Source organism: Onychomys torridus, chromosome 14 (assembly GCF_903995425.1).
Source record: "Onychomys torridus chromosome 14, mOncTor1.1, whole genome shotgun sequence".
Taxonomy (NCBI): domain Eukaryota; kingdom Metazoa; phylum Chordata; class Mammalia; order Rodentia; family Cricetidae; genus Onychomys; species Onychomys torridus.
In genome coordinates this window covers 82968573-82993118 of record NC_050456.1, presented here as the reverse complement: position 1 = coordinate 82993118, position 24546 = coordinate 82968573, and the positions used below count along the sequence as shown (strand labels likewise).

At 42.8% G+C, this 24546-nt stretch overlaps 1 protein-coding gene across 1 annotated transcript in view; it reads left to right on the top strand.

The window, feature by feature from the left end:
• Dnah11 (dynein axonemal heavy chain 11) overlaps positions 1-24546 on the top strand; it is a 316498-nt gene that overhangs the window by 173556 nt on the left and 118396 nt on the right. Inside the window, exons 50-54 of the mRNA XM_036205362.1 lie at positions 3776-3937; positions 4201-4394; positions 8096-8258; positions 9403-9526; positions 10361-10503. Of these exons, the coding sequence (XP_036061255.1) occupies positions 3776-3937; positions 4201-4394; positions 8096-8258; positions 9403-9526; positions 10361-10503 (786 nt within the window). The remainder of the gene's footprint in view (positions 1-3775; positions 3938-4200; positions 4395-8095; positions 8259-9402; positions 9527-10360; positions 10504-24546) is intronic.

Sequence of the window (24546 nt, the reverse complement as noted above, 5' to 3'; positions counted from 1 at the left end):
CAGAGGTTCCACCTCTTCATACTATCACATTGGCAATTAAGTATTTTTCTGTGTGTGTGTGTGTGTGTGTGTGTGTGGTGTGCATATGTATGTGTGTGTGTATGTGTGTGAGTGTGTGTGTATGTGTGTGTATTGGTGTGTGTGTGTGTGTGTGTGTGATAGTGTGGGGGGGTGGTGTGTGTGTGTGTGTGGTGTGCATATGTATGTGTGTGTGTATGTGTGTGTATTGGTGTGTGTGTGGTGTGCATATGTATGTGTGTGTGTATGTGTGTGAGTGTGTGTGTATGTGTGTGTATTGGTGTGTGTGTGTGTGTGCCTGTTTGTGTGATAGTGTGGGGGGTGGTGTGTGTGTGTGTGTGTGTGTGTGCCTGTTTGTGTGATAGTGTGGGGGGTGGTGTGTGTGTGTGTGTGTGTGTGTGTGTGTGCCTGTTTGTGTGATAGTGTGGGGGGTGGTGTGTGTGTGTGTGTATTGGTGTGTGTGTGTGTGTGTGGTGTGCAAATGTATGTGTGTGTATGTGTGTGTATTGGTGTGTGTGTGTGTGTGTGTGCCTGTTTGTGTGATAGTGTGGGGGGTGGTGTGTGTGTGTGTGTGTGCCTGTTTGTGTGATAGTGTGGGGGGTGGTGTGTGTGTGTGTGTGTGTGTGTGCCTGTTTGTGTGATAGTGTGGGGGGTGGTGTGTGTGTGTGTGTGTATTGGTGTGTGTGTGTGAGTGTGTGTGTATGTGTGTGTATTGGTGTGTGTGTGTGTGTGTGCATATGTATGTGTGTGTATGTGTGTGAGTGTGTGTGTATGTGTGTGAGTGTGTGTGTATGTGTGTGTATTGGTGTGTGTGTGTGTGTGTGTGTGTGCCTGTTTGTGTGATAGTGTGGGGGGTGGTGTGTGTGTGTGTGTATTGGTGTGTGTGTGTGAGTGTGTGTGTATGTGTGTGTATTGGTGTGTGTGTGTGTGCATATGTATGTGTGTGTGTATGTGTGTGAGTGTGTGTGTATGTGTGTGAGTGTGTGTGTATGTGTGTGTATTGGTGTGTGTGTGTGTGTGTGCCTGTTTGTGTGATAGTGTGGGGGGTGGTGTGTGTGTGTGTGTGTGTGTGTATTGGTGTGTGTGTGTGTGTGTGGTGTGCATATGTATGTGTGTGTGTATGTGTGTGAGTGTGTGTGTGTATGTGTGTGTGTGTGTGTGTGTATTGGTGTGTGTGTGTGTGTGTGTGTGTGTGTGCCTGTTTGTGTGATAGTGTGGGGTGTGTGTGTGTGTGTGTGTGTGTGTATTGGTGTGTGTGTGTGTGTGTGTGTGTGTGTGTGTGTGTGTGTGTGTGTGTGAGGGGTACATTCTACACATGCTTGTGGAGGTCAGATGACAGCTTCGTGGAGTTGGTTCTCTTCTTCAACCTTTGCATGAGTTCTGGGGTTTGAACTCAGGTCATCAGGCTCACCCACTGACCTGTCTCATTGGCCCCACAATTAAGTTTCAATACATAAGTTTAGGAAGACATACAGACCGTCTCGGATAGTGATTATAGCAATCGCAATAAAAGTAGAAATTTGAACTTTATAAACTAAGAGCTTATTATTGTAAGTGCCAAATAAGAGTAATGGGTCATGTTTTTGCATAGAATGTCAATGCATCATTTTAAACACATTTTAAAGTATGAAATTTTAAATTACAGATCATTTGGTTTGATACCAAAAATTATCTTGATTGGATAGTGTGTTAGGGACACACACAGAGACCAGGGTCCCATTATCCCTTACAGAGGTGTGCCCCTAGTGATCCAAAGTGGGGTGAGGGGTCATTGAGATTCAAGCACATGGTAAAGGGGCAGTGTTCACTACTGACTATAGAAAGGGAATCCTAAAGAGGGAATTGAAGACCTCAGATGTGGTGTGTCTATGGACAGTGATGTGCCCGGGGGAGTGGTCTAAGACTCAGAGTTCCTTTGTACAGAGGACAAGTGAGAAAACTTCACAGGACTTCCTCTAGCTCTGTTGAGAATCACCCCACAGCTACCTCAGAGCCCTACCACAGCATCAGACAGTAGCTTGGTAATAACATGGCCATTTGCTTCCACATCTGGATTCCTAGCACCTGCCAGAAATGCTCTGCTTTGTAAAGCTTTGTTAAAAGCAAATCCTCCTCTCAGCAGAAAAAGTGAACTGGGATGTGGTCCTGCCTGCTTAGCCTTCCATCCCAGCTGCCCAGCTCATCTGATACCTGCAAACACCGTCAGCCTCGTGCAGCTTAATTCTCCACTGTGTCCTCTGTGTTCTCCTGTGTGGAGAGCAAGCTGGCTGTCCAGGAGGCTGGGGTCACTTGCAGCCCAGATGCTGAAGGGCAGTCTTGGTGGGCACAGGAAGCACAGTGAATCCATGTTAATCCCAACTCTCCCTTCCAAGAGAAGACAATTCACATTGGCCCTTTTGTTTTTTGGTGTGTTTTATTTGTGAAGTGAAAGGGGTTAGACTGTCTGGTATCAAAGGATTAAAGACAAGGAATATCTGTATCCTGTTACTATCATTCTGTTTGTGCTTTGGTTTTGTATAAGCCATTGGAGACTGAGTGAGATAAATACACAGAGGTGTGAGCTTTAGCTTCTGCTGACTCTTGAAATAGTTTTAGTTGCATTCCTAAGAATGGGTATGATGAGGGAGCTGTAGAGCTGGCTCAGCCGTGAAGAACACTTGTGCCTCTTGCTGAGGTCCCAGGTTTAGTTCCTAGCACTAACATGGTGGCTCACAACGATCTGTAACTCCAGTTCTAAAGGATCTAGCTCCCTCTTCTGGCCTCTGGGGTATTGCTCATATGTGGTACACATCATGCAGCCAAAACACCCATGCTTATAAAACAATAATAATTTTTTTAAGAAATGTGTATGATGAGAGAGAAAGAGATGGCTCAGCAGTTGAAAGCTGAATTCTTCTAGTTCTTCTAGAGGACACAGGTACAATTCCCAGCACCCATATGGTAGTTCACAACCATCTGTAACTCCAGTCCCAGGGAATCTGATGTCATCTTCTGGCCTCCAAGGGCACCAGGCACTCCTGTGGTACACAGACATACATGCAGTTAAAACATTCATACACACTTTTTTTAATGGGTACGATACTGAATTCCTATAATATCGCTTATCAGAAGGTAAAATTAGTTTTGTTTGTACATGTGTGTACACACCACTCATGTCTGTTTCTTTCAAATTGCTTGTGATGATATATTGTGTACCCTAATAAAGCTTGCCTGATGATCAGAGGACAGAGCCAGCCACTAGATTAGACACAGAGGTCAGGCAGTGGTGGCACACACCTTTAATCCTATCACTGGGGAGGCAGAGACCCATCTGGATTCCTGTGAATTCAAGGCCACACTGGAAACAGAGCCAGGCAACGGTGGCACACGCCTTTAATCCCAGTACTGGGAAGTACAAGCCTTTAATTCCAGGAAGTGAGGGCAGGGCAGAGAAAGGTATAAGGCGTGAGGAAACAGGAACTAAAGCAATTCAGCTGAGACCCTTTCCATGGGGACTCAGAGGATTTCAGTCAGAGGATTCACGGCAGCAGGATCAGCTGAGGAGTTGGTGGGGTGAAGCTGACTGTGGCTTGCTCTGCTTCTCTGATCTTTCAGCTTTCACTCCAATATCTGGCTCAGGGGTTTTTTAATAAAAGACCATCTAAGATTCAAACAACAATTGCTAAACTCAGTGTGCAGTTAAATAACTACTGAAAGTGTTTATTTAAAATGACACTGTCTTCTGAGTAAAAGTACGTTTCCCATTCCTCTCATATAGGGGATTTTGTTTGCTTCTCCGGGGTGTTTAAAATGCCCAGAAGATTTAATGCGCCTGTGGCTTCATGAATCATCTCGTGTTTATGGAGACAGACTGATAGACACAAATGATTGTGACTTATTTCAGAGGAAAATGGTGGAAGCTGCCCATAAGTACTTTAAAGTAAGTGAGTGAAGGTCACTGTTGTCTGGGCTTTGGCTGGTATGAGGCCAGAGTTAGAGAAACTCTGGGTCGTAGATGAGCAAGCATACTTCCCTTTCCTACAATATCTGAGATTCACAGATGTGCTGGGTCTGGATTAATCGACATTGTCCTATCTACTTGTGCAGAGACCTGCTGGCACAAGTGGGTCTCTTGGGTAGGTCTCTGCCCAGGTGACTCTTGAGGTGGCTCTCATACCACAGCCTGTCCTTCTTCTCCTGCAGGGTGCTGAGGACAGCATGCTGCTGCGACAGCCCCTTATTTATTGCCACTTTGCTAGTGGTGAGGAAGACCCTCGCTACATGCCCGTGAAGGACTGGGAAGTACTGAAGGCGATTCTTAGAGAAATGGTAGACAACTACAATGAACTCCACTCTGCCATGCACCTGGTGCTGTTTGAAGACGCCATGCAGCATGTGTAAGTTCATTGGTCAAAGTAGCTGTCAGTTCTCAACTGTTCTTACAGCACTAAAGTACATGTCACTGTTAATTATGTCACAGACTTAACTGCATACATAGAGGCAAACTATTTTCTAGAGGGCTAAAGATCCATCCAAAATGTTTTTTTTTTTTTTTTCACTACAGTCCTGTCAGAGAAGGGTATTAAGAAAGAGGAACAGCAATGAATTGTGGGATTTGTGGGTAGGACTTAACCTAACCTTCCTGGATTAAGTAAGCTATGTTGAGTGCCTACTGCATTCTAGATAGCAACATGACCAATTCTGTTGTGGAATATTATTTTAAGGTGTGTTACTTTTGCTTATGTTGCATTTGTTTAACTCTGTGAAGCTGTGTTACTATGCCTGTCTAAAACACCTGATGGTCTAATAAAGAACTGAATGGCCAACATCAAGGTAGGAGAAAGGATAGGTGGGGCTGGCAGGCAGAGAGAATATATAGTAGGAGAAATCTGGGAGAGGGAGTAAGTAGCCAGAGAAGAAGGAGGTCCCCAGGGGCTAGTCACTTAGCTACACAGCCAACCATGAAGTAAGAGTAAGATTTACAGAAGTAAGAGAACATGAAAAGCCCAAAGGCAAAAGGCAATGGGAATAATTTAAAGTTAAGAAAATCTGGCTAGAAACAAGCCAAGATAAGACTGAACATTTATAAGAAATAATAAGACTCCATGTGATTTATTTGGGAGCTGGGTGGCGAGCCCCACATAGAGAAGAAACAAACACAATTCCTTTGGTGTCTTATAAGAGTTAGTAAAGACAAAAGGATAGCAGATCTTCTTAGACAGAAATGAAAGGAAGTTGTTTGCTTGGGATAGAGCTTGACCATCAAGGCTCACATCCCAGCCTGGGCACTCTCAATGCCTTCTCCAGTGAAGCTTGAGTATGTTGAGTACTCCAAGTGAACATTTACCAGAACATGAACAAATGATCAAGAAAAATGTCCCGAGAGTAATGTGTTTTGCCAAGAGGAACAACAGCTTGAGATGCCTCATCCAAAATTCCTGGGACCAGAGGGTTTAGAGTTTCTGATATTTTCTTCATGTTTTGAAGTATTCGTAGAATGAGACATCTTGGGAATAAGCACCCAACCTAATCAGAACATCACTTTACTTCTCATATATATTAAACTTTCCACACATCACTTCCAAGTAGTTTTGTGCATTTTTAATATAGTTGAGATTTGACTGTAATCCATCTCCTAGACCCATAAAATGTTTTAGGTTTTAGAGCAGTTAAGATTTTGGGGTAGAGGCTGTTCAACCTGTCTTGGATTTATAAAGAGGAACTTGGTATCAGAGGGAGGTGTTGGCATTTAAACTGAGATCTGTATGACTAGGGTGAGTTATTATAGAAAGATGAGGAAGAAGTACGCTGCAGAGGGTCATTGTGGCTCTGAACTGTGAATGCTCAAATAACAGAGTAAAAGATCACAGTGGCTGTGACGTGTGTAACACAGGTTAAAAACACAGGACAAGCAACATAGGAGGCTGGAGAGGCATAAACAGACCTGATGTACACAGAACAGGACAAGCAACATAGGAGGCTGGAGAGGCATAAACAGACCTGATGTACACAGAACAGGACAAGCAACATAGGAGGCTGGAGAGGCATAAACAGACCTGATGTACACAGAACAGGACAAGCAACATAGGAGGCTGGAGAGGCATAAACAGACTTGATATACACAGAACCTCTCTTAACAAAGCCTTGGGGACAAGGTGTTGGAGGGATTGTAGCATAGGATCTTAAGCTGCTCATCTAAACAGTTTCTGTTGCCACCAAGTGGGAAGTCAATTCCTCTTTACAGCAAATACAGCTGTTCTTGTCCCTGTCCCCCTCATTCTCCTAGGCCTTTCTATTAAGTAACAATGGATAAGAGTTAAAATTTTTAAAAGTAAATGAATAAAAACAAGAAAAAAATATTCATGAAAGAAGTGACTCTGGATGGGAGAGCTATAGGTAATTTAATTTTTAGAAGAGTTATTTTTAAATATTTAGCCTTGGGCTAAAGGAAAATGCTAGGAGCCTCCCTACCATCACTTACTGCAAGCATGCTGAGTGTCAATAGTTTCATTGTTACCTTTTCAGTGATCCCTTAATTACACACACTGGGGGAGTTTAGGTAGAAACCAGTATATTATTGGTCACACTGTTCCCTGTGACATTGTGATATGCTGGCGGCATATGTGACTGGTGAAGCCAATCCCCCTCCAACACTGCGGGGAAAGGCCTTTCCCATATTGGAAGATTATATCATCTTCAGTATGGGATTCTCTGTGGCCCAAACCATAGAGTGTTTCTTTGATCCAGGATAATAAGAGTAAAGCAGATTGACTCAGCATTAGAGATGACCTGAGTGCCCTTGAGCGTTGAAGAAAAGGACATTGCCACCTAGTGAATCCTGTTAAACAAAAACCTGGAAGCATGGCTTAAGATACAACCAAAGCCTAACTTTGGACTTGGGGTTTCTCTCCTGCTCTATCTTTCCCAAGGTTATTTATATCATGCGGTCACATGATGTAAAATCTAATGGACTCACTAGGCTTGTAACAGTAACCTGTCTCCTCAGTTACTAGAGAATTGAAGGACATTACACATCGGTCCTGGTGTAAATGACTCCAGCTTCAGTTTTCCAAAACCAAAAGCAACATGGATCATCCAGGGATAGGAGTTGTTTGTTTAGAAAAGCAAACATAATAAGGCCCAAGTTTTGCAGTGGGACATATACACACTTTATATTTTGTGAGTTGTTTTTTTAATTTGGATATGAGTCATTTCTTCAACTAAACTAGTATTACATTAATGTTAAAGCCAAAGTACTCAGACCTGGCAAATGGAGCAATTATATCATTAGTATAAACATTCAGAATCTCTAGACTAGAGTAGAAAGAAGGGTTGGCTGGTCTTGTAAGAAAATTTCAGATAACAGTAGCTAATGTTGTGGCCTACCCATGAGGCCACCTTTAGTAAAAGGGGAACAAGAATCATATAAGAAAGAAGTGATAGGGCCTATGGAGATGGTTCAGTGGTTAAGAATACTTTCTGCTCATGCAGAGGACCCAGGTTTAGTCCCTAACACTGACATAATGGCTCACAACTATTTGTAATTCTAGTTCCAGGGGAATCCAATGCTTCTCCTGACCTCCTTAGGCACTAGGGACATACTTGATGTACATAGGTAGATGCAGGCAGAGCACTCATATAAAATAAAAGTAAATAAATACTTCTTAGAGAAACAATGGATCTTCAGTCTCCTTGATGAAGCACTTTGGAGATTGTCTGTTGATCCAAGCCAATCCATTTTTTTTTTCAAAGTGGTTCTACAGCAAAGCTTTCTTGCAAATAGATATCTCCCCTGGAGGTCTTTGTACTGGGGGGGTCTGACTGAGAATTACAATTTTTCTTGTTAATCAAAAAATTTAAAAAAAGCTTATACATAAGCCTTCCATATATTCTCAAGCAGCGTAATGCTGTACGAGTCCAAATGTGATTCCTGGGAAACTTTGTAGGCAAATATTACAAACTAGATACTGTCTTTGATGGGAAAGCATATGAATAAGGACAAAATTACTCCAATAGAACTGGCGTTTCATCTCTACACATTTTTACAATCCAAGACATTTTGATTTCGTGACTCGATGGGGGCTGATTCTTCCTCCAGGTGCCGCATCAGCCGCATTCTTCGGACCCCTCAAGGCCACGCCCTCTTGGTTGGAGTTGGGGGCAGTGGCAAGCAGAGCCTGTCTCGGCTGGCAGCTTACCTCTGCAGCTTGGAGGTCTTCCAGATCACTCTGACTGAAGGCTATGGGACCCAAGAGCTCCGGGTGAGGAAAGCTGACTGGCAGAGCAGTCACCCATTGCTGTCCACAGAGGATTAGGGCCAGAACCTGATGAAATTGATCACATTCCTTTCATAACCTGAACATGGTCCTGTGCATTTTAAGTCTTTAGGTCGCTTACAATACCTAATCTGATGTAAATGTTACATCAGTAGTTGTTGTGCTATAGTGTTTAGGAGTAACCACAAGGAAAGAATGTCTGTAGGGGATGAGTACACACACAATATGCCCTCGATTTTTTGTTTTGTTTGTTTGTTTGCTGTTGAGCTGAACCTGTGACTATGGAGGGCTGATTGTATTTCTGGTCCTTTTGTCTGGCAGACAGAGCATAAGCTGATAGTGAATCTATGACAGCTCTGAGATGTAGATAGGGCCCCCCAACTGTATAGGAAGAGGGGCTCTCTTCAGAGTTACCTCTGATACTTTTGTCTTCATGGTCAAATACATTAACACATTTCTATAATTTGTATAGGTTCAATAACGTACGCCTGGCTAAAAAAAGATTGTTTTTGTTTCTGCCTTAAATGAACTCAGTGCTGTTCATGGTCTTAGGTGACAAAGGGCAAAAAGGGAAGGTCTTCCTTTGTAATTGCAAGTAGGTTTTCTTCCCCTTTGAATAAGAGTATGAGAACAAACTGCAATGTGAACGGCATGTTTAGAAAACTGTCCTGTGTATTTAAACTTTTGCTTTTCAATCCATGGTAGTACTTACAAAATAATGCCTAGAATTTGTGGCAAATGCTATTTTAAACTTTTTAAAAACTGTGCTTATAATAATAATGCTGACCAAATAACAAAGTAAAACTGTTTTCAATGAAGAGGTGATTGTTGGAGTGAGCACAGGACCGCCACTGTGCTACTTGACAGAGACATCACTGAATTCACATACACTTTATTAGTAGGGGTCGTGGCTCAGCAGCAGCCTGTTTTCATCTATAGACACCATTAAGTCACATGATGCTCACCAGTTAACACCAGGACTAGGGGTGTGTGACAGGGAGGAGAGCCACAGCTACTGCCCCACATTCCCCTTACTCAGTTCCTCCCAACATGCAGCCACACACTCCCAACATTACACACTCCCAACATCCCATCAGCAAACATGAGCGATGGCTTCCTTTCCTTACAGGTAGATCTGGCCAATTTGTGCATCAGAACTGGAGCCAAGAACATGCCCACTGTGTTCCTGCTGACAGATGCCCACGTTCTAGACGAGAGCTTCCTTGTGCTGATTAATGACTTGCTGGCATCGGGTGATTAAATGGACACATTTCTCGAAAGATCTTTCCCAGTGACAAATTATCTGTAGTTCCAATGAACTTTAAAGAGAGATCATTTATCTTTGAGATGTTTGCTAGGGCAGTTCTTTGGAGAGAAAGCTATAAACCTAACTAATTTGAACTATATTGCTTTCTTAGTCAGCTTATGGATGAGAGGTGCCTCCAACAGGCCCGAACTGAAGTAAATATTATTCCTCCTCGTGAAGGTCTAGAGGGTATGCTGGTCTAGTGCATGTGGTAGTTTAGTGGGTTTGAGGGTCCGTTAGGGCATGGTCTGATGGATGTAGGGGGGTCTAGAGGGTATGCACATCCAGTGGGATGCAGGTCTAGAATCTGTGTGGGTTAGTAGGTGTGAGGGACCAATGGAATATGGGCCTAGAGAGTATGGGTCTAGGGCATGCACATCCAGTGGGTATAGGTCTAAGAGGTGTGAGTCTAGTCGGTGTGAAGGTCTGTTGGGGTGTGGGTCTGGAGGACATGCAGGTCTAGTCGGTGTGAAGGTCTGTTGGGGTGTGGGTCTGGAGGACATGCAGGTCTAGTTGGTGTGAAGGTCTGTTGGGGTGTGGGTCTGGAGGACATGCAGGTCTAGTCAGTGTGAAGGTCCAGTGGTGTGTGAGGTTTATGTGAGTGTGTAGCTAACTGCTTGCTCTCAGTTTTGAACAAAAAAAAAAAAAAGGAAGATGGTGTTTCTAATTTCAGACTTTGTCTTTGAATGGAGTTTCATCCTAGCATTTCAAGTACTAGAAAGTCTGCTGTAAATGTAAATTGCATCATCATTGTGTAATTCTGCCCATTTTTTAGGAGTAGGTGACATCCCAGATCTGTTCAATGACGAAGATATGGACAAGATAGTTTCGGGGGTTCATAATGAAGTCCATGGTCTTGGCATGGTGGACTCCAGGGAAAACTGTTGGGCATTCTTTTTGGCCAGAGTCCGACTACAGCTCAAAGTAAGACACATTCACTTTACCTGTTTTAAAGCTGTTGTTGGCAATCCAGTGTGCATCTCAACCAGGATTCATATGATGGGTTTGAATTTCACTGACTTCGTTTGAAGGGACGGGTGTGTTTTTCCAGGCCATGTCTGCAGTGTGTGTCCCTGAGACCAGCTGTAGTGCTGAGCTCCTGGGAAGCCCTGGGCTAAGCATTATGTGCAGTGTGCTATTAAAGCCATGTTCCTCAGTCCTAGAGGAGCTGACATTGTAAGATGTGGGATCTTGCCCCACCAGGAACTTAGGTCACCTCTGAAGAGGTGGCCTGGAACTGAGGAAAGGTAAGTGTGCTGCTTGCCCATTTTCCAGCCTTCCTCTTACCTGGAGACAATCAGATACAGTGGGGGGGTCAAGTCAAGCAAGAGCAGAACTGTTTATTGTTAGGCAGTAAGCCTCTTTTATAGCAGAAAACCTCAGAACCCTAAGAGGGAGTGGAAGGAACCAACCAATTGTTTTAAAGGTCATCCTATACTCATTTCCTTGTTTACGAGCTGTTTATGCACTGAAATTATCCCCTGATTTTTGTATCTAACCTCAGCATAAACAACTTGGACTAACTTCCTCTTGGTGCCATATTTGCAGCCCATGTATGCCCCACAGTAAGAGGTAAGGAATGTTACCAAGAACTGTCCTATGGAATGAGTATAAATAGCCCCATGAGACAGCAAGAGAGGGCATCCTCCTTCTTAATGGGATCAGGTCATTGTGGAGGAACAGTGTTCCATTTGTCAGGCTTGGGTCAGAACTCAAGGCAAGAGCATTTAGGGAAAGGAAGATACTTTGTTTTTAATTTAGATTGAGTTATTATATTTCATGTGTACGGGTGTTTTGCCTGATTATGTGTGTGTGTGTATACCGTATGTGTATATATGCATATATATGTGTGTGTATACACACACACACACACACACACACACACACACACACACACATGTCTCACATGTGTGCCTGGTACCCATGGAGGTCAGAAGAGGATGCCATATTTCCTGAAACTGGAATTATAGATGGTTGTGAGCTGCCATGTTTGTGCTAGAAACTGAACCCACATCCTCTGTAAGAGCAGCAAGCGGTCTTGATTGCTAAGCCCTTTCTGCAGCCCCCTGAGAAAGGTTCATGTAAGGTGGACTGTGAAGAACCTGTTTGGAGAAAGCTGAGACGCTTTAAAGGGCCCAAACTAAAGTTCTGGTGTAGAGAACATGGTCGATGGAGCTGGAGACATGCACTTTGATGAAGTGTACCACTTTTGTCAAGGAGCAACAGGCAGGATCTCCATAGTGTGTCCTTTATGGAATGTGATTTAGGGGTGTTGTCCAAATAGTCTCACTTCAGAGCCCTCTGGCTTGAGCTACACTGTGCTTTGGGGCATCATAAAGAGAGCAGCAAAAGTGTTAAAGGTGGAGTGTTACAAGATAACAAAGCCTACAAAGCTGGGGCCCCAGGCTCCTAATACTGTTGTAGCCATTTTGATCTTCCTGGTGCAGACAAAATATTCTTAAAAAGCAATTGCTTTGCATTTCTTCTAGTATCCCTGTGCCTGTCAACTCAGTGAAAGGCTTTGTGGTAGCTACAGAACTTGGAGCACTTAAGGAAAGGGATGGGCAGTGACAGTGACATCAGGCAGAAGGAGTGAGTTTCTTTACTGGTCTGTGATTTGAACTTTCACATTAATGTTACTGAGTAATTCTGGGCTGAGTTTAGAAAGTGCAGATCCGCCGGGTGGTGGTGGCGCACGCCTTTAATCCCAGCACTTGGGAGGCAGAGCCAGGCGGATCTCTGTGAGTTCTAGGCCAGCCTGGGCTACCAAGTGAGTTCCAGGAAAAGGCACAAAGTTACACAGGGAAACCCTGTCTTGAAAAAAAACAAAACAAAAGAAAGTGCAGATCCAAGATTCAGTTGCCTTAGAGGTGTTTCCATAACAAAGGTATGACTTAGAAGGAGGCAAGGGTATAGATGAGTGACAGGATGCTTATCTAGCATGTTTGAGGGCCCTCCCCACAACTGCACCACAGAAGAGGAAACAAGCAGTTCAGAATATGTTTGTCAGGTAGTAAAAATACCAAACCTTGTTGCATTGTGATGTGTTTGAATCAAATCTTTTGGGAATGGAGAGACAGGTCAATAATAGAAATTAAAATCATGTTGCAAATCTTTGGTTCTCATAGTTCCTCAGAGCTACAAAATCAATATTACCTAAATACTGAGAACTATAAACTTCATAAAAATGCACATTTTTAAAAATCAAAAACAGTGGATGAGACCCAGGAATCTGGTTAACATGTTCTTCGAGTGCTTCAGGGACATGTTCAAATCCGAGAAGCAAGAGCTGGAGCGATGGCTCAATAGCTGGACTGCTCTTGCAGAGGATCCGTTTCCCGCATCCATAGAGGGTAGCTTATAACTGCCTGTAACTCCAGCTCCAGGGTTCTTGGCCTGCTTGGGACACCTGCACTCATGTGCACATGCCCACACACAGATACACATAAAATTCAAATAAATCTTTGACAAAAATCTGAGAAGTGCTGTCACATATAACTCCAGGAGAAATGCCTTTTGTGTCATGTATGCTTAAGTTTGCTTGCTCACCAGGATGACTTCCTGGCAAGGGAATTGCTAGGTGCAATATTTACAGCTTGTGGTAGTTTCAAAATATGCCTGCAGATTCTTTTACACTGTTCTTTGTGACAGGTGGCATCTGTATGCCTTGACCTTGAACTTGGATGTGCCTGGGATGGCTTCAGCAGAGTAGGGCTGAAGTAACACTGCAACTGCCAAGACCACGCCCTAAAGAGCCCGTTTCTGTATTGAACTGTGTACCTTGCTATTTTCCTAGAGATTTACATATGCATTGAACCTCATATTTTCCTATTCTTTCCTTTGCCTTTTAAATGTACATGTGGCAATGCTTCTTTAAAGATTTTGTATTTTTCTTTCTTTACTTTTTTATTGGGTATGTTGTGTGTGTGTGTGTGTGTGTGTGTGTGTGTGTGTGTGTGTACAAAGGAAAGCTAGAAATTGCTGTCAGTATTTTCTTCTACTATTTTCAACATTTTTGTTGTTGTTGTTGTTTTAGACAGGGCCACTTAATGAACCCAAACATTACCAATTAAGCTAAACTGACTGGTCAGCAAGATCCCTGCATGTGCCTGTCTCTGCCTCTCCTCAGCTCTGGTGTTATAAGCACATGCTACCACACCTGGCTTTTATGTAGATGCAGGGACCCAAATTCAGGCTCTCATGCACATGCAGCAAGCACTTACCATCTCCCTAGTCTTACCTGAGACTCTTTTAAAAGTTGGATTAGTCAGCTTCCCTTCCCGCTGCTCTGACAGAACACCTGGAAACATCAACTTATAGGAGGACAAGTTGGTTGTTTGTGTCTGTAGTGAGGTTGGATGTTACCTCACTACATCTATGCATGAAGATGTATGCAGCAATGGTATCTGAGAGGAGACGTGAAGGGGCAAAAGTCCTGACCTCTCTTCCATGACACACCCTTTCATGACACCTGGCTTTCCCTCTCCTAAGGTCTCTCCACCTCCCCCTGCAGCCACAGGCTAGTGACAGCCTTAGGAGTTTCTTGTAGACATAAAAAAGTGTCTTCTCATTCAAGATTACTGCCTGGAACCAATAATGGAGTCCAGGATGAGCTAGGACCAGCAATCCTCTTGCCTCTGTCTCCCCAGTGCTAAGATTACAAGCATGTGCTACCCTGCCTGGTCTTCTAGGGTGATTATGCTTACAGCAGCAGTTCTCAACCTATGGGTCTTTACCTCTTTTGAGGGTCAAAAAACCGTTTCACAAGGGTTGCATATAAGATATCCTGCATATCAGGTATTTACAGTATAATTCATAACAGTTGCAAAATTACACTTGTGAAATAACAATGAAAATTGTTACATGTGGGAGTCACCACATATGAAGAACTGTGTTAAAGGGTCACAGCATGAGGAAGATTGAGGACCACTGGCTTAGAGGAACTTGGAACTCACTGTGGCTACATAGGAGAAAACCAAGCTGAGAGCTCCTCCGAGCCTCTCTTGCCTGTCAGCACAGCCTGGCTCAATAACCCTTGGAGACCCATGGTCTTGTCAACCTTTTCCTTCTGCTGGCATTCATCTAGATATCTCCTTTCTCCTCGTCACAGATCTGTAGAGTACATTCACATTCCAATCAGGGAGAAGGAAGAAGAAAAAGAGCTGGTTACCTGAACTTGCCCTTCCCCACATCCCCTGAGCTGTTGTCCTGCTGGCCATCAGTGTCTTACAGCTGTAGCAGGCTCAAGAGAGGGAGAATTCGATCTTCATGTTTCCTCTATGACATAACATTGAAAATGAATTTGGGAACACAGATGTGCCTCAGCTTACCAGAGTGATGTCCCAATAAGCCCACTCTAGGTCAAAAGTATTGTGAGTTGAAACTGCATTCCATGCACCAGTAGGATGTCATAGCTTAGCCTCACGGTGCTCTGGGCCCTTGAGATCAAGGTCAAGTATCGCTCACCATCATCAGAGGACAGCAGACTGCATGCCACCAGCCTGGTAAAGGTCGAAATTCAAGATTCTCAGTATGGTTTCCACAGAATGTGCGTGGCTTTTGTGTCATCATAGAGTTGGAGAAATCAGGTTAACCATTGCGAGTTAGGTACTATTCAGTTTTTAAGGTGTGCTACCTCTGGAACATATTGCTTTTTCTCTGTGGTGAAGAGTAAGCTGAGAGACATTGGGTTATTTTGTCCCCGAAGAAGTCTTTATCTAAACACCGTATGTTTCTTTCTTTCTTTCTTTCTTTTTTGTTTTTTGTTTGTTTGTTTGTTTGTTTATTTTTGGTTTTTCATGACAGGGTTTCTCTGTGTAGCTTTGTACCTTTTCCTGGATCTCGCTCTTTAGACCAGGCTGGCCTGGAACTCACAAAGGTCCGCCTGGCTCTGCCTCCTGAATGAGTATGTTTCTTTCTTAACAGTTCCATGTATCATTTATGTTACACCCAGAGGTTACTGGGTCTCCTTCAGATTCTCTGTTCTCTTTCCTTACTAAGCTGCTTCTGTTGGTTCCAACATTGCCCTATGCAAACCTGCAACACTTTCTTACATATTCTAGTATCTAATTACTGCTCTGATCAAGCTTTCCCTTATTCTCATGTGTTCATATGTGTGAACAAGCACTAAAATCATATTGTCACATTTAACACCGTCTTAATCCTGACTAAATCATACTGAATAGTTATTTTCTATAAGGGTATATTTGATTTTTACGATGTAATATGTTCTATTCTTATAAACTGTATTTTATTTTAATATAATAAAATAAATTTTGTAACTAGTTATCTTAGCCTTACAGATTTTGTTGTTGGTTTTGATGGATATGTGTGAGTGTGTGAGTGTGGGTATATATATACATATATACACACATGTGTACACACACGTTTATACTAGATGTATGCATAAGGGTTAAAGATCAGAGAGCAATCCCAGAGTCACTCCTCCAGGGCCTTCCACCTTTTATTTCAGAAAAGGTCTCTCAGTGCCCTGGAATGTCACCAGGTAGACTGGGCTGGCTGACCAGGGCTTCTAGGGATTTGCCTATTCCAACCTCCCATTTCCCTCTTGCTGGAACCACAGGTGTGCACCACCTCCAGGTTTAATTTTGTTATTTTTGAGACCTGGTTATATGGCCTGTGCTAGCCTCAACCTTATAACCCTTCAGCCTTCCAAGTGCTGGGATTGTAGGCCTGCACCACCTGCCTAGACCCTCTTAAAGCAGTTTCTAGGAGTTGGTTGGTGTCATCTAGCTGGCAGGTAAAAGTTCTCTTTTGACTGTGCATCTTATTTCCATTGCTGCTGTAAGGACTGCAGAAGAACAGTTTAAAGAGCGGCACCAACAGCGATTGCTTCTGGATCCTGACTTGATCAGGGAGTCTCTGATGCTTCACAGTAATGTATCCTATTGGCTTTTAATTTCACACATCTATTTTGTGAAGGAGGTCTCTACTGAATTCCTTTTCAGTGTCTATTGAGATAATTACATAGCTTTTCCCCCCTTGGGCTTATTAATATTCCCAGAGTTAAGATTGACACCAGCTGTTCTACATTTTCATATTTTTGCCACCATCAGTCTTCCTTTATGCATGTCTTTCATTCTACACACAAGCAAAGCTTGCTGAGACAGAGATCTGCTTGTGACTTACTCAATCTGCTGAACTCTTCACCCGAGGGAGAACCAATATGCAAAAATGGACCACCTGCCAGCTTTCCAATGAAATGACAGCTTCCTTCTGCACACGCTCTGTATGACCCTCATCTTTGGAATCTTAAAAAGCCTTCCGTGTTACTGCTGTTTCCACACACCATGCAGTTCATCAGGGCAGGCTGTAGACTGGATTTCTGATAGGTTAGTATCTCCTTTGCCTGTGCTGCTGACTAGACAGGGTGGGCAGCTAACTGTGTCACCAGATTGCTGGTACTGCCCATCACTCATACTCACCACTAAGCATTGGTTTGTTGGAAATGCAAGGCTGGGAGAATCTGTTAGCATGAGGATGTTGTCCTCTGAGTCCTGTAGGCAGGCTGTTTCCCATTACCAGTGATCAGATGTGTGTCCTTGGATTGATGCAAAGGAGCCAATGAACCAATGCCAAATGCTCTCTCTCCTCCTGTGTGGCTATGAACCTCCCTCCCTACAGGTTCCTCATCTTGTGCTAGAACAACAGCAATTTCCTCTGTCCTCCTCTGGACCTGGATTAACCCAGGAAAGTTTCTTTATTGTCCATGTGATACAGACAGTACTCGGCTTATTTACCAACCTCTACTCGGTTCCAGATTTAGATATCTGTCTGTTTTGTGATCTGTCAGTCTAGGTATATGTACAGAAATCCATTTCTGTTAATATAAGAAACACACTGCCACATGAAGAAAATAAAAAATTACTTTTAATTATATCATCTAGAGAAAACATACTGGTAAATTTTTGTTTCTTTATTTAATTTTTTTTTTTTAAGATTAGAAGGCCCACCCAGAAAGAAACTTAAATAGTTCGGGTATTTGACATACAGAATGGACTATTTAATGCATATGTGCTTTATCCTAAATAGCCACTTACTTATTAGGAACTGTCTACTTGTTAAATTTCCTTTTGGTTTGTTATGATTTTTACTGATTTGAAGGCAATTTTATGTAGTGAGTAGTATATGTCTGTAATATACTTTCCTGTTCCACATGTTGCTTACTTTTCTCAAATTGTATCATAATTCTAACTTTCTTTATTATGTCCTCTATTTTGTATTTATACATATTTTTAACTCAGATGATATTTTTCTTCATAACTTTTGTGTTAAGACTTTGAGGAAGCATTTCTGTACTACATTGTTTAAAAATATTGTCTCAAATTTTCTGTTATAGTGATTAGCCCTAGAGGGTTTTTTTATATAGCATAAGGTGATTTTATTGTATTTTTAGCATGAAAAAATTTCCCCAAGCCTCTTATTACATAATCTCTCCTATAGCCAGCTGGCTTTTGAAATGTTACCTATCTCATATATTAAATACCTAAATGCGTGGGAGTGTACTATCCAGGAGCTCTCCTTGGGTCCCATTGATTCCTTCACCTGTGAACAGATGAATCAGCATTCATTCCAGTGGCAAACACCTGAGGGAACCACTCGAACAAAGATTATAGTTTTTGTGGCTTTCATCCAAATTTACTTAGCACCTTGCTTCTGAGCACATGCTGAACATCCTGGGGGGAAGGGTATGATGGGCACGGATAGTCACCTCTTGGTGGCCAGGGGCAAAGCATTAGACAAACACTTCCAGGGCCAGTGCCCAGTGACCTGATTCCTCCCATTGCATCTACCTCCTAAAATCTCTCAATTACAAATGGACTGACTCATGGTTCAGGTTAGAGGCCTTATAACACAGTCACCTCCCAACAGCCCTGAGTATTTCTGCACTGGGACCAGCCTTCAACATATACATTGCTAAGGGCTATTTCAGGTCCAAACCACAACAGCCCACCTTGGCGGAAATGCCATGCTGCTTTGTACTCTGTAGCTTCATAGTATGTTCTGGAATCTGCAGAGCCAGAACACCTGCTCTGACTGATTTAACCATTCTACTTTAATTCCCAGAAATATAAAATCAGTTTCATGATTTAAAGAATTCTGATGAGAATGTATAAACAAATTTGGGGACCATGAATGTACTTAAATACTGAATATTTTCTATCATTTTCCCACCCAATTTTATTTATTACAACTTAAGATTTATTTACCAGTGGTATGCATATGAATTTACTTTTGGTATTTTGTTGTTTTCAAATATTCTTTTGATGTTTTTAACCCATTTTTTATTCCATATGAGCCCTACAAATGTCACCCCACAAATTCTTGTGATCATGATAGGAATTACTAAAAGTGCCTAAAATGTATTAATGAATATGGGGGCAAAATATCATCTTTTGGATATTAATTACCTTAGGGAAATCTATGTGTCTCTGCATTTAGTCAAAGTGTCTTTAGCTGGCTTTTGATAAAGCAGCCAGTTACTTTTATATTCATTTTACACCTTTTTACATAGAGTTCTTGTCTTGGCATTTTGTAGTGTCTTTCACACCTGCCAAGTTCCTAACAGACCACTGTGGATACCTAAGAAAGTCAGGATGGAGGGCCGGAGGAATGGAGGGGCATGCAGTTAACCAGCTACCTCCTTGCAAGTTCATTAATCCCATTAGGTTCTGCAGTTTGTTCTTCAGGGCTTGTTAGGAGTATCGTATGACTTTGTCCTCTTTTCTTTTTCTCTTTGTGTATGTGTGCACATGTGCATGCGTGTGTGCATGTGTGTGTGTGTGTGTGTGTGTGTGTGTGTGTGTGTGTGTGTGTGTATGGAGTATGGTGTATACAAGTGTGTACATGTGTCTGTGGGGGGTGCAGCTCATTGTGCATGCACATGTGAAAGCCAGAGATTGATGCTGGGTGCTTCCCTCTGACATCTGCCTTATTTTTTTGAGACAGTCTTTCTCTGAACTTGGGAGCTTGCCTCTTTAGCTGCACTAGCTGGGCAGCAGGACCCCGGGACTGACCTGTCTCCTAATCCCCTGATCCATACACTGGGTTCACAGGCATGCATGGCCGTGTCTGGCTTTTATGTGGAGTGCTGGAACTCCAAATCCTGCCCTTCATCCTCGCACAGCAACACTGTGCCCACTGAGCTGCCTCGGCCCCATCTTCCTATAGTCTCTCCTTTTTTATACTTCCTTGAGAGTTGAAGCTCTTGGGTGCTGTAGTGACCAGTCCTCTAGTCTTTATTTTAGTGAGACGCTATCAGCATTCTGTCAGCAAGTATGGGATGACATGTTGACTTGAGATACTATAAATATCTTTTAAGAAGAGTTACAGTTGACTGCATCTCTTCTTTTATGCTTTCATCCTGGTCTTTTCCCTTGGAGGTTTCCATCCTTTTTCTCCTTCTAGCCTCGTCATGTACAAAGGAGGTTCTTAGCCATTTCTTCAGATTCTTATATTCATTTCATTCTGGAGCAATTCTTCCTTTCGGTTAGACATTTTCGTGTTGTTGGCTTTATATTGTGTATGTCTCACTTGGGCTGTGTTCCCCTCTCTGCTTCCTTCTTAGATGGAAGAGAGAACACTTCATATCTGGGGTGTGAAATCAGGTACAGCCAGGGATTTGCTCTTGGGTTGTGTTCTATTGTGTCATGGGGCCAGCAGCCACAGCAGAAGTGCTGACACTCACACCCACCAGCTGTGGTGCGGCAATGTCCATATGTGGTGCTTGTTTATTTTACACTGAAAGCTCTCACACACCTGTCCGACAGGAAATCAGACACTGCACACCCTACTGGGCGTCATTGTGCAGTGAAGCCTCTCAGGTCCATGTTTGCTTGAGGGTCAGAGTGTCTAGTTCCTTCTCAGGATATCACCAAACATGGATTCATCCATGGGAGGGCTGTCTGCACCCCTTCTACCCACAATTCTAACTCTTGCATTGATGAGAACAAGAAGCTAAGGACTGGCCAACCACAGTCTGTCTGCCCTCTGTTCTTCTGCAGTCTTGCTTGTTGGGACTCTCTCACATGTAACTCCCCATTTTCTATGATTGTTGGTAAATCACAAAGAAATTAAGGTGACAAAAAGATGCTATCTGTATTAGTTAATTTACTGTTGCTGTGATAAAATACCAAGTCCAAAAATACTTTAGAGGAGGAAAGGGTTCATTTCAGTTTATGACTGCAGAGACATAGAGTCCTTCATGACAGAGAAAGCAGGGAAACCACAGGGATAGCAATCAGCCAGAGCAGGAAGCTGGTTGATCACATTTTCACCCACACACAGGAAGCAGAGAGAGCAGAAGTGGGATGAGGTTATAAACCCTCAAAGCCTGACCCCAGTGACCAGTGACACACTTCCTCCTGCTATCCTCTACCTCCTAAAGGATCCATAACCTTCCCAAGCCGTACCACCAACTGGGGACCAAGTATTCAAATACAAGAGCCTGTGAGGGACATTCTCACTCCAGCTACCTCACTTCACCATTTTATGTTGTATATCTAAGCTTCTAAAACGTTGACATTTAATAAGTCAGCACAACGTCAAGAATTTATGGCACAGATAATAGTATTTTATTTGCCCAAATGGAACTTTTCAAACTGCTGCCTGTTTATACCTTCATTTGGCCACTTGTCCTTCAGAAAACACTTATTGGAGGCCTGTGATGTGCTGGATCTTGGAGAGATGACAGGAGTATGGACAACCCAGCCCCAGCCCATGGAGCTCACCTCACTGTAGGAAGGACAGACATTAGTCTAATAGCTACATTAACTAGCATGAGCCTGCAGCTCTGTATATGAGAAGGGGATTAGAAGCCACAACAGAAAGCCCACTGATGGAGTATGCATAGGTGGACCTGGGTGGGGGCATAAGCATATGTACAGGATGTGGGTGCCAGAGGGCAATCCTGGGTACCATTCTTCAGATGTTGTCTACATTGTTTTTTGAGACAGGGTCTCACTGACCTGGAGCTCTCTAAGTAGGCTAGAGAGAGCTCTCTAAATAGCCAGAGAGCTCCAGAATTTTCCCCATCTATGCCTCTCCAGTACAAGCCTGCACCACTACATCTGGCTTTTCTATATGAGTTGTTTCTAGGGATTGAAGTAAAGTTTTCCTTCTTGCAAAGCAAATGCTTGAATCACCAAGCTGTCCCCACAAACCCTTTTAACACCAGCAATGAAAGGCTGAATCTCAGAATAAAGGTTTCACTTTACACAGAATGTACTTTGCTCGTAGAGAAGCATTCTGTGTTCATAGTATTGTGCCAATGTTTAGATCTGGGGTTTCCCAGCAGACTGTGAGGACTGTCCTTATACACATGGAGGAAGGTGACCTAGTAATGCCAGCTGCTCTCAGTGGAGCCCCCAGAAACTGGATGAGATGTCTTACCCACTTACAAGGAAAACAGGTACCAATTTTCTTGTTATAAAATAACAAAGATGAATGATATGCAGTTAAGGAACTGCAGACCATCCTGCAAATAATACATGATCACTACAACTCCAAGTGACCAGCAGAGCCAGGGCAATGAGCTCCTCCTCCTGCCTCTGCTTCCCAGGATTAGATACACTCTCTGCCATGGAGATTGCATGTGAACTCTTGTAAGCAGAACAATTTCCTTGCTTAAAAAAAATGGAAACAGAGGCAAAGGACACAGCCCAGTAAATAAAGCACTTTCCATATATGTGTGAGGACCATATATGTTCCAATCCCCAGGACCCACATAAAGCTGAGTGCAGAAGCACAGGCCTGTAACCTCAGAGCTCCTACAGTGAAGAGGAGGTGGAAGAGGAGAATCCCCAGAAGCTCTTAGGCTAGCTGCCCTGGCTAATGCAGCAGCAGCAGCAGCAGCAGCAGCAGCAGCAGCAGCAATAAACAATAAGGAGAACTTATCTCAAACAAGACAGAAGTCAGGAACAGACATGTGCACTGTGCTACAAGTTTACCCACGTACATACATACATACATACATACACACACACACACACACACACACACACACACACACACACGAGAAACAAAATGAATTGGAATTCTCTGGTACTAAATATTACTTTTATGGAAAGTCTGACATGCTCAGGTTACCAAGTCAGAGGTTCAGGGATGATTTTGTTGTCTGCTGGCCAAAGCAGATGCTTGTATCAAAGTGCCTTGTATGTAGGTGCTGTTGGATCTTTTAAAAAGAATTGAAATTAACAGCTGATTAGGTGGGAGGTGATATGGGAAGACATGAGGAGGAGGATAAAGTCAGAGTTTTCAAACAGAAGATGTATTCTATAATAAAACTCCATTCCATAGGGGCTGCCTCAGCAAGACTCAGGGCTTATTATCCTTGAAATATGCTATGAAATATGGATGATAAATGCAAACATAAGTTATGGATAGATGCCTTGGAAGTAAATATGTGGGAGGATTCTACCTGAGAATAAACTACATCAGCTGGAAGAAAATACAGTGACTATAGCAATTCAAATTTCCATTAGGAGATGAAATGGTTTGAGTCCTGTTAGTGATACTCAAATAAATATGTACTCAAGAAGGGATTGTATCTACAGGAAATTGAAATGTGTTACAAAGCATGGTCAGATGTGGGTTATCGCAAATGAGTCATAACTCCTGTGGGGGGGGGCGGGGAGTAGAAAATCCTAGGTATGAATCCCCAAAATTTCTTGACACCCAAATGTTAGGGCTGCAGTAGATGCATCAGTAGTGATTTTGGGGTTTGCTTTTGCACTTGAGAGACTTTGGTTTTAGAAATAGCACAGCTGCCTGGGGCATTGGTTTTCTAGCTAGCTAACTTTTTTCCTGGCCCCACTGATGGTTCATTTGCAATTGCCAGGCACTTTTTTTGGTGGAGGAAATGACTATTTCAGTGAATCTAGGCACTTACTGAAAGGTAGACGACTTGAGTTCAGACAAGGGATAGAGTTCTTTTTTCTAACACACACTAAGTTGGGTGTTCCTTCAAGACAAGGTTGTCTAATTCTGAACCCTGCTTCCCAAAGCTTGTTGACTAACAAGCCTTGCAGCCTTGCCTGTGGGTTCACTGCAGTACAATTCTTGTCTTTCAGACAAGACCTGGCTAGTGTTTATGGAGCAGGGTGTTTCCAGGCAAACGTGGTAGAGCTACTGTGGTGGGATGTATTTGACCTTCTTTTGGGGATCCTGTTTACACAAAGTCTCTAACTAGGGGTAGAGTCATGAGGACACTTCAGTATGTAGGCTTTCCTGTCTTGGTCATACATGAGTGGAGATGTATGTACAATATTTCTGTTTTGACTGAGGTATCTTACTTCAGGAATAATGACAATAAAAAGTCGTCCAGCTGGTAAAGTGCTTGCTTATCAACCTGAGTTCAATCCCTGGAAGCCATGTAAAAAGGAGAGAACTAACTCCACAAAGTTGTTCTCTGACTTTCACACATGCATGCTATCTCTCTCTCTCTCTCTCTCTCTCTCTCTCTCTCTCTCTCTCTCTCTCTCACTCACACACACACACACACACACACACACACACGTCACATACATGCACAATAATAATAAAATTTATTTTTAAAAGTCATCTCTAATATTAAAAATGATGCCTAACAAAGAATGTGTGGTTGTGAGAGAATGTATCTAAGCATTCCTAATAGCTGGGCTGCTGCCTGGCTCCTATGGGAGTCTGCAAAGGCCAGTACTGGGCCCCACTCCAGCATGCATGTCCAATTCGATGCCTCAGATATCAAACAAAGCCCTTTGACATGAAGTTTATAAAAAGGAGCACTCAAATGCATACCAGCATAGCCTGAAACTTTAAAAATCAATTATGGGCTAGACAACAATATGTTCAATCATTTTTTTTTATTTCTTAGTAAATATCCTCCTTCATATTAATCTCACCTATAATTACTAAGACTATAGTGAGAAAGCTTTTCAGAGTGATCACTGCTCCTCAACACCAAAT